At 66.0% G+C, this 15542-nt stretch overlaps 1 protein-coding gene across 3 annotated transcripts; it reads left to right on the forward strand.

Moving 5' to 3' along the window:
* Positions 1 to 1438: 1438 nt before the first annotated feature.
* On the forward strand, positions 1439 to 13458 carry MAFK (MAF bZIP transcription factor K). 3 transcript variants are annotated; one of them, XM_043559531.1, is made up of 3 exons: positions 1439 to 1656; positions 9655 to 9734; positions 10913 to 13458. In XM_043559531.1, the coding sequence occupies exons 2-3, from the start codon at positions 9699 to 9701 to the stop codon at positions 11345 to 11347; spliced, it is 471 nt and encodes a 156-aa protein (XP_043415466.1). In that variant the 5' UTR covers positions 1439 to 1656; positions 9655 to 9698; the 3' UTR covers positions 11348 to 13458. The 3 variants fall into 3 exon arrangements, with proteins under 3 accessions (XP_043415466.1, XP_043415467.1, XP_043415465.1); XM_043559532.1 differs by lacking the exon at positions 1439 to 1656 and adding an exon at positions 8914 to 9049; XM_043559530.1 differs by lacking the exons at positions 1439 to 1656; positions 9655 to 9734 and adding exons at positions 9741 to 10367; positions 10403 to 10671.
* The last annotated feature ends 2084 nt before the right edge of the window (positions 13459 to 15542 follow it).

Consider the following 15542-nt stretch of genomic DNA (forward strand, 5'->3'; position numbering starts at 1 on the left):
TCTGTTTGCTCAGCAGCCTCGGGGTCTGTGTGTGTGTGTGGGGGGGGGGGGGGCTGTCTTCTGTTTGAATCCCACTTCTGACACCATGAAACGTCAAAAGTCCCTATGTAACAGAAGTAAATAAAACCAACGAATGGCCAAAGCCGTCATTATTGAGTTTGTTGTGTATACGCCAAAAAGACAGTTGGAAAATCCAGGAACACTCAAACCAAAACACGGAATGGGGCTCAGGGGGGTGTCCTTAAAGAGCAGCTTCTATGGTGAGAAAGCACAGTGTTCATTCTCCACAGGGATTGGTTTTCATATCAGAATTTTCCTAAGCGATGGAATTGGCTAGTGGCCCTTTCACATCAACCTCGGAAAAGAGAGTAAGCTTTGCTTCTGATTTTCAGAGGCACAGCAAGAAATGACTTGGGTCAACTTAGCCTTGCAAAATCCACTACCTTAGCTTCGTTGGTATGACCAAACTGGTGGTGTCTGTTCAGGGAGTTTGCAAGGTTGGTCTCTGTTTGTTTTGGATTTTGACAGTGGGGTCCTCTCTCCAGCTCTGTCCTCCACCTGGGACAGGACCAGGCTGCTCGCTCCTGGAGGAGCCGGGCCCTGATCTGAGGCCAGAACATCCTTCCGTGCCTGCCTTTGCTGGGCCTGTGTTTCCCCACTGAAACCATGAGCTGGGGCTTCAGCTGGGCACCGTTCCCCAGGCTCCTGAGTTTCTGAGACTTTCACAGGGGATGTAGGTCAAAGCCATTTATCATCATTTCACCTTGCTGTCTTTCCTATATTGGAGAAGAATCCTCCTTATCCAAAGAGAAATTCCTCGGGATGTCTAAGGCCCGGGGTGGAGGCAATGCCAGGTGCCCTTCCCTCATTTGCAGGGCCTGCTTGCCCTCGGACAGGGTGGTGGGCACTGTGATGCATTCACTCATCTCCTGTGATAGACACCGCGACCCTGAGGCTGGCCCTAGCGTCGAGCGCCCCGTCCTCGGAGAGCGAGCGTACTCCAGCTCGACTCCCTTTGTCTCCCGAGGACTCTGATGGGGCTGAGGGCCCGCGCGCCCGGCCACCTGGGAAGTAGGTGCTCAGGGAGAAGAGCAACGAGGCCAGGAGCGCCGTTGTGGGCAACAGGGGTGCTCCCGGGCAGGCTTCCTCAGCCGGAGGGCTGTCACTACGCGGGGCGCACGACACCTGCGGGCACAGGTGCAGGCGCGGGAGCGGCGAGCCGGCGGCTCCCGCAGCCGCAACACTGCGGGATCCGGAACAGCGACTCGGGGGGCGCGCGGGGCAGCGGTGGACGAGGGGCGGGGCCTAGGGGCGGGGCCTGACCATGGGCGGGGCCGGGGGCGGGCCGGGCGGCGGCGGCGCGCGGTGGGCGGGGCCGCGGGCGGGAGGGCGGGCGGGCCGGGCGGCGGCGCGCGGTGGGCGGGGCGGCGTGACGCGCGCCGACGCCGATCCCGGAAGCGGTGTCAGATGCTGGGGAGCCGGGCGGGCGGGCTGGCGGCGGGCGGCGGGGGGGACTTGTTGTTCTTCGCGAAGTCGGAGCCCCAGCGAGCGGCCGAGGCGGCGGCCGAGAGGAAGCGCGAGAGTGAGCGCGAGCGCGAGGAGAGCGCGTGCCCGCGAGGAGCCGCCGCGCGCCCGCGCCCCCCCGCGCGACGCCAGGTGAGGAGCAGCCGCGTCGGGCCCGGCCGGGGGTCGGGGGCCGGGGCCGGGACGGGGGCGGGGGCGGGTCGGGGCCGCGCGCCGCTGAGTCACCGGCGCCTCGGACCCGCGGCGAAGTTGGGCGGGACCCCGAGACCCCGGCCCGCGCACCTGCCGTCAGGTGCCCAACCGCGAGCGCGCCGCGCGGGCCGGGGCTTTTCTTTCTTGGGCCCGGGAGCGCGCCCCCGCCCCCCGCCCGCCCCTTGTCCGAGCCGGAGGCGGTGCCCCCCCCCCTCCACCCCGGGGGGGCGGCCTAGGGAGCCCGGACGTTCCTGCGGGCCCGGCGTCCCTGCCCTGCCCTCCCCACCTGCTTCGCCTTTAGCCCGCCGAGGTCCGCTGCGAGGCGGGAAGGCGGGGGCGAAAATACACGGCCACGTGTAGGGGAGCGCGTGGTCGCGCAGGGCCCACCCGGCCGCGTCCACCTGGGTGCTTCCGCCGGCTCGGCGGGTGCTGCCCTGCCCCGCGGTGGCTTCCACCCGCGCTCCGGGGGAGGGGGCGGGAGGGCAAGGAGAAGGGGACTCATGACCGATGTCACGTTCTGAGCAGCTGACCTGCCAGGGGTTCCCCGGAGGGAGGCCCTGATGTGGAAGCTTTGGGTGGGGAGGGGGACAGGGCGAACGTGTCCCTTCTCCCGAGCCCCGTGGTTCTCAGTTTTCTCATCGGTGAGTGGGGGGCTCCATCTCCTCTAAGTCGGACCGCGGCTTCCTCTGTGATCCTGCCGCGTTCGGGACACAGTGTGCCAGGGTGCCGGCTTCCGCACACCTTTCCGGGAGCCTGGGGAGGGTACAGGAAACGTGTCTCTCTCCACCTAGCTCTCCCTTAGGTAAAAGAAACCGCTCTGCCTCCTGTCTCTGATCGTACTGCTCCTCGCCACGTGTTGTGGCGTCTTTTGACAAAGACTCCACATTGGTGGAGTTGGTGTTTGGGGCCGCTGGAAGTTCCTGCTCTCCGAGCTGTGTTAATGATTATGCTGCTGTTTACCTGTCGCGCCGCTCTCGTGGCGGGGGCAGAAGTGCTCCCCTGCCAAATGAATTGTCAGTGTGGAAGATCCGGCCACCTTCCCTCACCAGGTGCCGGCAGGGGAAGCTCCCTGGTCTCCAACACCCACGCCCCACACAGCAGATAGAGTCAGTGGGTTCCCGCAAGTGTGGCTTGGGTGTCCCTTCTCCCTGCCCCTTCTCCCTTATTGGCCTCGGTGAGGATTTGCCCTTACAGCCCTGACTGCACAGGTATCTTGATAAAGCGCAGCCGTGTGCCGGGCGGTCTCCGATCTGCCGCCTTCTGGGGCTGGGCTCTTTAAAGAGCGTCCGTCTAAGCAGGTGGGAGGGGTCCGGAAGCTGACGGTGGGCTGTGCAGGTAGGTGAGACTCGCTTGCCAGCCTCTCTCGCTTTGCTTTGCGCTTTGCGGGTAGCTGACCCCTCTGGAGGACTTCCCTCCCCAGGGCAAACCAGTGGGAATGCTTGAGTTTGAGCTCCCTAGAGGGGGTCTGCTTTGAGAACTTAACGAGGGGATCTCTCCTGGTTCCAAAATGAAGTTTACTAACTCGAAAACACAAAGCAAGTCTTCTCTCCGGAGCTCACTTGCCTTCCGCGCTTGAACGGAGCTGGACTTTAAGGGACGCGTTCCAAGTTCAGCCTCACTCACTTTCAAGGTGGTTGCTAAAAATGGGAGTTGAATCGGGGCTCCTCGGGGAAGTTGGTTCCGGGGCTCGCTGCGTTCCAGCCCCATCTCCAGCGCCCGGGCTGTGCTGAGCGAGGCCGCTTTCCGGACGTTCTCCGCGCCCCTGTCCACCGCGCTGTCCCTCTCGGGGCTCCGGTAGCTGAGTCTGTTTACCATCTCAGGCGGCGGACGAGTCCTGCCCGCGTCCTGGCTGTTCCCGAGTCTAAAGGTTTCTGGAGTGGACTTTCTGGCTTAGGGTCCAGTCCACACGGGAAATGGAACCCGGGCAGCTGTGAGCGTTCTCTGTGTGGCTGTTCCTCGGAGCAGTAAACAGTGACTCACCCTCCCCTCTGCTCCCCGCCTCCCTGCTCCCTGCTCAGGGAAGATGCGCTGCTCCCGTGTTTACTTTTGCTTTTTGTCAGTCATGTTTCCTCTTTCTTGCAGTTTCAGGAAATTGAAAGTGTTGTCTTCAAATCATAGAACTTCAGAACGGGTAGAAGCGAATGTAGGGATCGTGTCGTACACGCACCCCCCACCCCCACCCCATTTTACCAAAGGACACCAAGCCCGAGGCCTCGGTACCTGGCCTGCGGCCGCGGAGTCTGACAGCCGGGGTCTGGGGTGGCACCCTGCCTGCTTTTCTGCGCTGCCTGTCGGCTGCCCTGGATGAGGGGAGGCTGGAGAGGTATTGAGGTGGGGCGCCCAGGCCCCGCTGCCCTCGGGTGCGGTGCTGACGCACGTCCCCAGGCAGCGTGCCTTTCACTCGCCAGGGGGTGCGGGGAGCAGGTGTAGGTGAGAATGTCCCCCGCCCTCCATCCAGCAAGGGAAGCGAGCCTTGGACGGAAAGATCAGGACCCAGTTTTGGGCACGGCCCTCGATGGAGGCTCAGGAGAGGGTGTCCGCCTACCACGGGGAGAGCAGGAGGGGGCTTCGGCGAAGCAAGGGCTGGGGAAGGAGGGTGGGAGCCCAGCACAGACAGAGGGGGAGGCTCGGAACGCAACAGGTGGTCCAGGCAGTGAGGGGCTCGGGAGGGACTTCAAGCAGGGGGTTTTTCTACCACCTCGAGGCGCTGCGTTTGAGGGACCGAGGTCCAGACGGAAGAAGCTGGGGCCTGAGCCAGGGAGTCCTGGAGGGCCAAGTCCAGCAGGCCCGGCTCAGCAGGTGGCCACGGAAGGAGGGACAAGGTCTTGGGGGCGACTGCTGCGTGAACGGCGCGATGGGTCATCACCTGAGCTGGAGACACAGGAGGAGGGCGGGTGTGAGGACAGGACACGTCTCTGGGGTCTGTCAGACACGCAGGCTGTCTCAGCCTGGCTGCACGTGGAGATGGGGGGCTGGTGGGACCCCTGGGCAGCTGTGGGGCGAACAGAACCCCAAAGGGAGCTTAGAGACAGAAGGACCACCCAGAGGGGGGCCAGAGGAGTGGGGGGCCAGGGCGTGGCCGGGGAGGTGAGGCGCTCGGCCCGCTGTCAGCCTGGCAGCCGCCTGAGTCACCTCTGGACAGAGCCAGGATGACACAGCTTCCTCGAACCGCAAACACAAGGTGACCAGACGTCCTCCGAGCCAGGCAGACAGTCGTGTCTTGCCGGAGGGCGGCCGGCCAGGGCCGGCCTGCAGGCTGGGTGTGGGCCGGGCTGGTGGGGGGCCCGGCGAGGAGCGGCAGGACGCACCCCCACGTCGAGGGAGCCGGATGGGACACGGACACCCAGTGTCTGGGGTGGGCGGGGCGTGGGAGCCCTCCCGGTCCTCCTGGGGCCCGTCTTCGGTCGGGTGAGGCGTCAGCGTATGGGGCGCGCTGGCCGTGCTGACCTTTGCTCGCGGGGCAGGTGCGTCCTGTGGCGCTGGCAGGAGGGGCCCTCGGCACCCCCGGGACAGAGGCGGTCACGTCAGCGTGGCTTGTGCCTTTGGGGTTTGCACCCATCGGGGGAGCGCAGACGTGCTCCACGACAGAGCCCCTTTCCTCCCTGCCTGTTTGCCCCCTGCCCCCTCCCTCTCCCTGGACCCGCCGCCCTGGGAGAGCCGGCGTGGAACAGTCGTCTGGGAGGGCCGGGTGCAGCCGGCCAGGGAGCGGTGGGCGCCCTCACTCCACACCGAGCGGGAACAGGTGTTTTCTGAGACCCCCCCTGCTAGGTGTCGGAGCTGTGGCTTCCTGTGCGCGTGAAGCTCCCCGTCTAGTCTAACCGACCTAAGAGCCCCGTGAGACCCTGAACCCCCTTTCCTGCCACACCATCTAGACCCAGGGCCGTTTGGCTGCGGCCATTGCTGCCGTCAGCCACCTGGCTTTACCGGTGGAGAAAGCGTCCCCCCGGGCCCCGAGCCTGGGTCCGGCCCCGCGAAAGCCGGAGCACAGCGGGGATGACCCGGGGCCGTGAGTCGCCCCAGATGAGCTGCGTCAGACGACGGGCGAGCGGTACACGTTTGCTGGGGGGGTAGAGGGGGTGAGATCCTGGCCTCTGGAAGGGCGGTCCCGTTGTTCGTGGGCCTCGGGAGGGAGGGCCGGCACCGGCTCCCTGACTTACTCTCAACGGTGCCGTCCCCAGAGCCGGGCCCGGTCCGGGCTGCTGGCACGTGTCTTTTAGAGCGGTCTCTGCCTTAAGCTCATGTAGGCGCGCGTCAGAGCGAATTTCTGGCGTTGGGTTGAAAACCGATCTCTTTAGTTGGGGAAGTGGTCGCCTGAAAGGTGTTCCAAGTTAGAAGTGCTGACCGCGCAGACTTTCTTGACCAGAAGCTTCTGGAGGGCTGTGGAAGACTGTCCGTGGTCTCACTGGGTGGACGGACAGGCAGGCGGGCACGGAGGAGGCCCACCTGCTCCTGGCCCCCCCGCCCCCCCAGCCCCCCACCGGCTCCGGCCACTGAGCCGCTCCCGTGACTTGACCGGAGTTCAGAAGAGCCGGCGGAGAGCGCGGGCTGCGTGCACGGCCCGGCTGGCGTTGCCGTGACCGATGGTTGTGGGGCCCGATCCCCGAGCGACCCCTCGTGAAGCTGCCGGGGGCAGGGTGGGTGATTTCTTACACGGCGACTGGGCGTCCGGCCTGCGGCGGGAGGGGAGGGAGGCCGAGTGGCTGGCGCACCTGCCTCTCAGGCTGTGGCCTCTCACCCCGGCTGGGTTCCCCCCGAGTCTCAGAACACAGTTCTTCCTGTGTGCACTCTGGTGGCCGTGGAGGTGGCCTGAGGTGCAGCGGTTTATAAATACACGTTTTAGGGCAGTTGTTTTAAAATCCTTCGTCTTACACACCGTCACAAGCGCCAAACTTCTCTCTGAGCCTGTTTCCAGAAGCTGCCGCCGGGTTTTTGCCTTTCGTGCGGGAAGCGACCTCGGGTCACTACTGCGTGTACCTCGTGTGGCTTGGGTAGAGGTGAGCCCTCGTGCCCTTACTGTCCGGGTACTGAGATCTCGCAGGAAGGGCAGCCGGGGCCAACCCTGCGCTCCTGGAGCCCGGCCCCTGAACCTGCAGCCCAGGTCTGCGCGCCGCCTCTCGAGGCGGGAGGACACTCCTGTTTTCCGTCAGCCGGCGGAGACTTCCTGCGGGGCGGGTGCCTGAACAGGGGGCAGGAGCCAAGACCCGGTCCGCCCGAGGCCATGGGGGTCGTGTCTTTGAGCGCGGGGATGTGGGGCAGTGTCTGCTCCTGCCTGGGGCTTGCTCACCTGGCCCAGGGTCTCTGGCTTCTGGAGGGTGCCGGTCCAGGCCCCCGGAGCCCTGGGGGTTGAGAGGGAAACCCCCCCCCAGTCAGGGCGTCTCCTTGAGTCACCTGCTCGGCTCCGCCGAGGCCTTTACGAGGTGGACAGAACCCGGGGCCCCTGGTTCTGATGCTCTCATTTCCAGAGGAAGAGCGTAAGGCCGACAGAGAGAAGAGCTTTGCTGGCTTTTTCTCCAGCTTCGTGTCTACGTTTACTCCTGTTCTCTCAGGCCTCACGTTGTTCTTGTTGGACAGAAGGTCTGAGAACTGCAGGAAGTCCCCGGAGGTCAGACCCCCTCGTGGCGCCCGCCTCCCACAGAGAGGCATCCCTCCTCGCTTGGAGCCCAGGCCGGCCCGGGGGTCCCGCTTCTCCCGTCTCTGCCCGGGCTCTTGTCTGTGTCCTGCCCGCAGAAGGCCAGGCAGCTGGGCAAGGTGGGTTCAGAGCTGGTGGACTTATGGCTTTCCCCAGGTGACCTTGACCTTGCAGACCTGCCAGCCGACCCTCGTAGGTCTGTGTGGAGGGGAGGACGCGGAGCCCAGTCCTGTGTAGCTCCTGCTTACCTGGGCCTCCCCGCCCCGCGCTGTCACGGAGGGCAGGTCCCTAGAGGGGGCGGGGCGTCCCTGCCCTGAACGCAGCGCTGTGGCCCGGGGTCCTGGCTGAGCTGGCCCGTCATGGGCGGGGTGTGGGGGGGGTGGTGAGGCACAGAAACCCCTGTCGGGTAGGGGTCTGAGCGGAGGTCCCTCCTCCGCTGGGGCCGGGCGGGCTGGGCGGTCCGTGCAGGGTGGGAGGGCCTTGGGTCTGTGGGAATGTGAGCTCCTCGCTCTGTAAACAGGCGTGACTCACCACACAGCTATGCCCTGGCGGCCCAGGCCCTTGTGCGCTGACGTGTGCTGGAATGACACCCGGCCACCCCTCCTGCTCCCGTGGAAAAGTTTCTCATGGCTCTCCCCGCCGCCTGGCTCCTGCTGGCCCTCCAGGTGGCTTCTCTAGCATGGCTTTGACCCCGGGACCTGGAGGGAGGGGCACTCAGCGGGCCCGCCATGCCCCTGCAGATGCTGGGGTTCAGGCCGCTGTCAGGAAGCAGCTCCTGTCTTCCCGCTGGGGTCATCCCACGCTGTAGTGCGTCTGCCTCCCGCGCGTGCGTGGGTGGCGTGGAGGAGCCAGAAGCCTCCTGAGGGTGCACCTGGCCCCGGCCCTGCTGCTGTCCTGCTCTCCATCATCCGTCGTCAGTGCCTGGGACAGTGGCCGTGTTGCCAGAGGCAACAGTGAACCAGGGGGTTTGGTGGCCCGGGTGCTGAGACCTGGGAGGCAGGTGGGCTGTTGGGGGTGGGTGGCGTCTAGGCTGTGCCGTAGCAAGGGTCCTGGGGCTGTGGGCGAAGGAGGGGTGGAGACCGTCCACCCGAGCCCCACTCACCCCCAGGGTGAAGGCTTTGGTGCGGCTCCGTCTCTGGGGCCCGGGTCCCCCCCCTTCCCCCGTGCGTTTTCTGATGTTCTCTCTGCTCAGTTCACCTTGCCTGGCGTTTGGAACGTGGACCCCGGTTCCTAAGCCAGCTACAGAATGTGCCAGCACGTCCAGAGCCCGGGCCCTCCCGCCCCCCACCCCAGCCGCCGGGGCACACTGGTTTGTTTACTGTCCCACAACCTGTGATGTCTGCACCGGCCTGCCCAAAGCCATTGTTGCTGTGGGCTTCTCTGTTTCCATGACGACCATCAGGGGCTGGCTACTTCCCAAGGTCGCCATGGCAACTATCAGAGGGGAATCATGCTTGGGATGCTTTGGCTGGCTTTTTCATGAATGATTAGAATGTGTGACACAATGCAGACGCCAAAACCAGAAGGGCGGGCAGTGGCGGGGAGGGGGGGTGCTGGCGGGCGGCGGGGACGGCTCCCGCCAGACAGCCGGTGAGCTCGCGCAGTGGCGGCCCCTACCTCCCGGATCCTGCGGGCCTCAGGTCAGGGCTGTGGGGCAGCCTAGGCGGGGGTGGTGATGTCACAGCTGCAGTGCCCTTTGCGGAGGTAGGTCTGCTAGGGAGGGTGGGGCTGCACCCGTCCCTGGGGGTGTGCTGGGCAAACGCAGGGGCTCCCCAAAGGGGCCCTTCCTCTCTGGAGCCAGGCGAGGTCAGGAGTCACGGGGGCTCTTGCCCGGGCAGGGTGCCGTCCTGGGGGCCAGCGGTGCTCCTCGTGTGCCGGGTGAGGCCGTTCTCGGGAGGGGGCTCTGGGTCCGCGCGCTCTGGCCCTTCAATGTGGCGTCCCGTGCCTCGAGGGTGCGAGCGGCTCAGCTCAGAGGGGGAGTCGGACGGGAGGCAGTGGCCGCCCGGGCCTGGTGCCCCCCCAGGCGGGTGGCTGCCAGCGTGGGGGCCGGGGTGGGTCTGGGTTGCTTCGTGGGCTGATGCTGGACTGGGCAGCGTGGCCGGGATGCCCACCCTGCGGGGAGCCCCCTCAGTCCCGGCTGCCTCCTGTCTTGTTTTCGGGGGGACGTGGACCGAGGAGCCGAGCCTCCTTGGAGCGTCTCTGTGGTGGGGACGTCCCCGCTTCAGGTCACGTGCGACGGCAGCCGGCCCCGTCCCCAGCCTGGCCAGAACCTCACCTCACTCATTTCTGTTTCTTGTCTGATTTTCTAGATCCAGTTTCCAAGCCCTTCTGTTCGGGTGACTGTGCCCAGGTTATGACGACTAATCCCAAACCAAACAAGGCATTAAAGGTAAGTGGGGTGGGGGTGGGCAGACCCCGTTTCTGCCTCGAGCTCAGGCTTGGGAAAGGTCCGTTCCGGCCCCAGCAGCCCCTCTTTCCCAGGACTGCCCTGAGTGTGAAGAGGGAGGCCCTGTCCCCTGCAGTCGGGTGGGGGCTGTTGGCCAGCAGAGCCGTGCCAGGGAGCTGGGGACAGGATTGGGTTGTGGCCTCAGGAGATGTGGGCCCTGGCGTCCACGGGGATGGCCTCCTTGGGAGGGAGTGGCAGGTGTGGATCCCTGCCTGCTAGGACATGCTCATCCCCGGCCCCCAGGGGTGGGCAGCGTGGCCTCCGTCCCGCAGTACCACCGGCAGGGCGCGTGTCAACCTCGGCACTCCTGCTCGCGGGGCCCGGCTCCGACCAGGCCCGGTGTGCTGCCTCCCCGGGCCCTCCCAGCTTCTGAGGCTGGCGTGGGCTCCTGGGTCGGCTATCTCGTCTTGGGAACAGAGCTGGGTCTGGCGGGACAGGGGACCTCCGTGCATTCGTGGGCCATGCACGTCGAAGCCCCTTCCGAGGCCCCACTTTGTCCGAGGGGTGTGGAAGGACAGGCTGCTGTGCCTCCCTGCGGCTCACCTGCCTGGGTGGACCCCGCACACCTGCCTGGGTCGCCCCCGTTCACCTTCCTGGGTCCCCCCCCCCCCCCCCCACTCACCTGCCTGTGTTGGCCCCGCACACCTGCCTGCATTGGCCCTGGACACCTGCCTGGGTTCCCTGCTCACCTGCCTGTGTCGGCCCCGCACACCTGCCTGGGTTCCCCCTTTCACCTTCCTGGGTCCCCCCCCCCACCTCACTCACCTGCCTGGGTTCCCCCCCCACCTGCTTCGGCCCGCACCAGGCACTGGAGACTCACAGAGGGCTGCGCACGGGTGGGCCACAGCCTCGCAGGTTCTGGACGGCAGGTGGTAACCAGGTGACGGGCAGGCGTAGCGGGGATCCCCGTCAGGGAGCCACCCGCGTTCTGCCGCGTGCGTGACGTCGGGAGGCCCCCTGCCCCGACGGAGGCGTGAGGGCCGGCTTGGGGGGCAGAGAGGGTGCCTCCGGGTGTACCTGCTGCCCGGGACCAGGCTCTCGGCCACGCGGCCTCCGTTCGCGGGCAGACGCCGGGCCACCCCCTCCTCCGCGCTGACCGCCGTGCCGCGCGGCCCCCGCAGGTCAAGAAGGAGGCGGGCGAGAACGCCCCGGTGCTCAGCGATGACGAGCTGGTGTCCATGTCGGTGCGGGAGCTGAACCAGCACCTGCGGGGCCTCACCAAGGAGGAGGTGGCCCGCCTGAAGCAGCGCCGGCGCACGCTCAAGAACCGCGGCTACGCGGCCAGCTGCCGCATCAAGCGCGTGACGCAGAAGGAGGAGCTGGAGCGGCAGCGGGTGGAGCTGCAGCAGGAGGTGGAGAAGCTGGCGCGGGAGAACAGCAGCATGCGGCTGGAGCTCGACGCGCTGCGCTCCAAGTACGAGGCCCTGCAGACCTTCGCCCGCACCGTGGCCCGCGGGCCCGTCGCCCCCACCAAGGTGGCCACCACCAGCGTCATCACCATCGTCAAGTCCGCCGACGTCTCCTCCGCCTCCGTGCCCTTCTCGGCCGCCTCCTAGTGGCCCGCCGCCGGGAGGGGGGGGGGTGGGCGGGGGGCGCCCCCCCGGGTGCCCGCCGGAGGGTCCGCGTGGCGCGGACCCCTTAACGCCCCAGTCGAAGCGCAGACTCCCGGCGGGGACGAGGCCGAGGGTGCGGCCGCAGATGGGGGTCTGGCGAGCCCGCGGGCCGCACGCCTTCCCGCACGCACGCGCACGCACGCGCACGCACACAGCCGGCCCTCCCCCGGGCCCCGCCGGCTCTCTCCAGAAGGTCTCCGGGGGCGCGTGTCTTGCGCCGGGGGGCGTCGGGGCGTATGGAGGGAAGGTCCTCAGAAGGTCGCCGGCCCTGTGGCCCGGATGGCGGGGGCTCTGTCTGCCACCCCTCCCGAGAGTGGCCTGTCGTGGTCCGGCGGCCGGTGCGGGCACCCCCTCCCTGCCCTGACTGAGCTCTGGGTGCCTGGGGAGGAGCCGTTTGTCCCCGGTGGCGAACAGCACCCCGACCCTGCTTCAGCCCCACCAGAGGCCCGCGGCCCGCGAGGCGGAGGGAGGGAGGGGGGGCTGCTCTAGGACTGCGCGCGCCTGGGGGCGCGCCTGCCGTGACACCCGCGTGCCGGCGGCGCGGGGCCTCGGAGGAGCGGGTTGGACCGGGTGGTCCCTTGGGGGCCTCCAGGGTACACGTGCAGAGTTGCACGAGGACTCGGGAATTTCCCCTCTGTTGGACCGACCCCGGGGAGGTCCGCAGCGGGGAGCTGGCGGGGAGCCCTGCGCAGGGAGGGCCGGCAGGGTCCGGGGCGGAAGCGGAGCTATCCCTGCCGAGCAGGTGGGAAGTCGGCGGCGGCCTCGGGAGTGGGTTGTGGTCCCGCTGCCAGAGTGACCGGTGGAGTCCGAGGGTGAGGAGGGTGTGATGGCCAAGGAGGTGACTCTAGGCACCGGGCCAGGACCGGCCTTCTGGGGGCGCCCGGGTGGTCTGTTGGTGCAGAGGACAAGGGGACGCGGCCACCTTGGTGCTTATTCCTCGCCTGAAACTTTTACCTGTTCTTTCTTTCTGACACTTGGAGCCCCTGATGACCTCGGTGACCTTTGCTGGGGCTCCCGGCTTCCTCTTGGCCTGTCCCCCGCCACCTAGGGAGACCCCCAGCGAGCTGCAAGGCCCCTGTGCAGGAAGAGGCAGACTGGGCGGGACAGACGCCCGGAGAGCTCCCTACGGAAGACGTCTGGGTCTCTCCGGCAGCACTGCCGTGCGGCCTTGGCCTTCGCCTTGTCCTGGGGGAAGGTGAGGGGTCTGGGGCCTGCCGGATCCTTACGGAGCAAAAGGCCCAGTGTGTAAAAAAAAAAATTAAAAAAAAAAAAAAAAAAGCTGTCGATACCATAGCCATGGTAGGTAATCCACATTGGATATCAATAAGGACCACGGGGAAATATTTAAAAGAGAGAAAAGTATATATATATATAAAATTATATACACATTTTATCGTACAGATTTTTCGTAACTTTTTTCCTGTTTTTACTGTAAATCCCTAATCGAGCAGAGCTGCGGTTGGAGTAGGGGGGGTGGGGGCCGGGGTCTGTCGCCGCTGCCTGCTGCCCTCGGGAGTGCTGGCGCCCTGCATGCCCCCTCCCCCGCCCCCCGCCCCTGCCCAGAGGGGGCTTCTGTCACCGCCCGGGGCACCTCGCCATGCCTGCCCGCTCCTGGGGACCAGGGGCCAGGGAAGGAAGACCGGAGCATTCTCTCATGCCTTTCCTTTCAGCTCGTTGAGATTTCATTGTCCCCGTTTTAATGTATGGATTTGTTTTATTTAAAAGGCAAGGATCTCTGTCCCTTGGGTTTGTTTTCCTGATTCTTGTGCTTCAGACTCGGGGTCCTTCCCGAGGGAGGCAGGCTCTGTCCTCCCAGGGGGCAAGGCCTCCCATTTCCTGGCCTTGGTCACTCAGCTGTTCCATTTCAATATTTATTTTTGTGCTGCTTTTATCATGGTATAAATTATTGAGAAGAGACCCCACGTCGTGGTCCTTGTCCGTATGACATGTGCCCTGCGCCTGCCCTGTCCCCTCACGGCCACCACCTAATTTATTGCTGTACATCTCTGCTGTGACGCTTTTGTACCTTTGCAATAAAGAGTTTTCTGGTTTCAGACCCGCCTGGTCTTGTGATTGGTGCTTTGGGTCGAGTCCTCGAGTGCAGGGGCCGTGAATGTGCTGGGCCGCTGCACCCCCCCACATCCCAGCCCCCGACCCGGTCGCCCTCCCCTGCGATGGGTCTCCTTGGCTCCGGGGTCCGTCTGGTCAGCCACGGTGCGTGCAGGGGGTCAGGCTGGCAGAGCTGGCCAGCTGGCCTTCTGAATGGTGGGCACCATTCCTGAGGGTCCCATCCACCGAGACCAGGAGCCCCCCAGCCCTTGGGCAGCCCTCCCTCTCCAGCTGGGGCTGCTCCCTCCCACCCCCTTGGCGGCCTGTGCCCCCGTCTCAGCCCAGGTCTTACGGGAGGTGGGGAGAGAGACGTCCTGCCCGGGGTGGGCAGCGAGGTGCCCTGCCCGGTAGCCTAAAGGAAGTGGAGTGGAGGGCCCATCCTCTAGGGACGCTGTCCCCTCCTCACCGGTCTTCCCTTCCCACTGTTCCTCCAAGGGGTAGACGTGTCCGAGCTCAGCCTTAGCCGCCGAAGGAGGGCAGGCTGGTGGGTGCGGCCTTAGGGGTCTCCAAGCCCCACCAGCCCTCCCGCCACACCTCTGCCTGAGCTGACAGGGTGGCTCCTGCGGTCGCTTGTGGGCAGGGTGCTTCAGCGCCTTGGCTTTAACCTCTGAGTGACGGAGGGCCCGTTCCCTCCCCTTTCTAGCCTAGCGCTCCCTTCTGTGAACTCGGCAGGGGGCCGAGTGTGCCAGCACGATGGGGTCACCGTGGCCCACGGCTAAGCCAGACGCCCCCGAAGCCCAGCCTGTGCCTCCTGCGAGAGCCCTGGGGCGGCCAGGTGACCGTAGCTGGCAGCAAGCTTGGGGGTATGAGCTGGGGAGGCACGGACCCCAGCCCTGTTCCGGGCCCCTGGGAAGTAAGAGGTACCCCTCTGCCCCGCCCTGGCCACCCACCTCTCCAGGCTGCCTCCTTGGTGTTGGATTGTTGGGGCCATTTCCCACATGAGAGCATGGAGGCCAGGATAAGTTAGATAAGCCAGCCGCTCCTGGCCCTGTGCGGTGGGGCCCAGAACCGGAAGCCGGCCCTGCTGTCCTAGGTGGTGAGACGTGCCTCCTTCCGCTCCTCCTCCAGAGCACCCAAGCTCCCCCCTGGCGGACGAGGCCGGTGAGGGGGGTGCAGCGGCTTTGACCTTGAGGCTCTGTGCTCCCCTGTGGGTGTCCAGGAGAAGCAGGGTCTGGTCTGGGCAGAGGTGTCTGTAGGGGCTGGACAGGTGGGAGAGCTGGCCTTTGGGAGGCTGGTCTGCCTCCTGCCGGCTCTGTGACCTCAGGCAAGTGGCTTAACCTCTCTGGGCCTTCGTCACCTTCCCTGCGGCTGTCGTGAGGACTAAGCGTAGGCCGGGTCCTACAGTGGGTGCTCGGTAAATGTGGACTCCCCTCACCCCAAAGTGCCAGGCTGACCAGGCTGCCCCCAGTGCACAGGCCTGGCCCGAGGGCGCCCCTGCAGCCAGGAGCCCGCAGTGCATCTGGTCTTTTGAAGGGGGTCTTGGCCCACTTACCCTGGTGCACATAGCCTTAGGCACCTTGGGCCCTAAAGGGGTGGCCCTTCCCGGGCACGGGCCTCTAGGACAGCCCCCTCCTTCGCTCATGGTGGGGCTGGCACCGTGCCTCGCCTCCTCCAGATAGCCTCCAGCCGTGGTCCACAGGTCTCTGCAGGAGGCGCCACGCCTGTCCCCAAACCTGCTGACTGCAGCCTGTGGGGCCCGAGCTGGGCGGACTCTGGTCCGCCAACTGCAGAGGGCATGATAAGGCGGGTGGGGGCCTCGCTTGGGGAGGCAGCCTGGCCTATCTTGCCGGGCAGCCCATCCGGGCCCTTGGAGAGGCTGTGGCCTTGAGTCCCGTGTCTCCAGGCCTAGGGAGCAAGGAGGCCGCGGGGTGAGCCCATGCTGGTAGTTGACTCCTGCCCTGCGGGGTCTCTGGACCCTCAGCGCCTTTCCCTCTTACCCCGGTGATGGGTCGGGAGGTTGTCACTGAGTGGCGCCCACCAGGCCGCTCTTGCCCGGCCTGCGGCCCTGGCTCCCCACATCCGCCGGCCC

The sequence above is a fragment of the Prionailurus bengalensis genome, chromosome E3, assembly GCF_016509475.1.
Source record: "Prionailurus bengalensis isolate Pbe53 chromosome E3, Fcat_Pben_1.1_paternal_pri, whole genome shotgun sequence".
NCBI classification, from domain to species: domain Eukaryota; kingdom Metazoa; phylum Chordata; class Mammalia; order Carnivora; family Felidae; genus Prionailurus; species Prionailurus bengalensis.

What these genes read in the sequence shown, in the direction of transcription:
- MAFK (XM_043559530.1), top strand. Translation starts at nt 10,253, where the DNA reads ATGCACGTCGAAGCCCCTTCCGAGGCCCCACTTTGTCCGAGGGGTGTG. An exon ending in CCCCGCACACCTGCCTGGGT is followed by an intron (nt 10,368 to 10,402) that starts CGCCCCCGTTCA and finishes CCCCCCCCCCCC; the next exon opens with CCCCCACTCACCTGCCTGTG. An exon ending in GGACGGCAGGTGGTAACCAG is followed by an intron (nt 10,672 to 10,912) that starts GTGACGGGCAGG and finishes CGGCCCCCGCAG; the next exon opens with GTCAAGAAGGAGGCGGGCGA.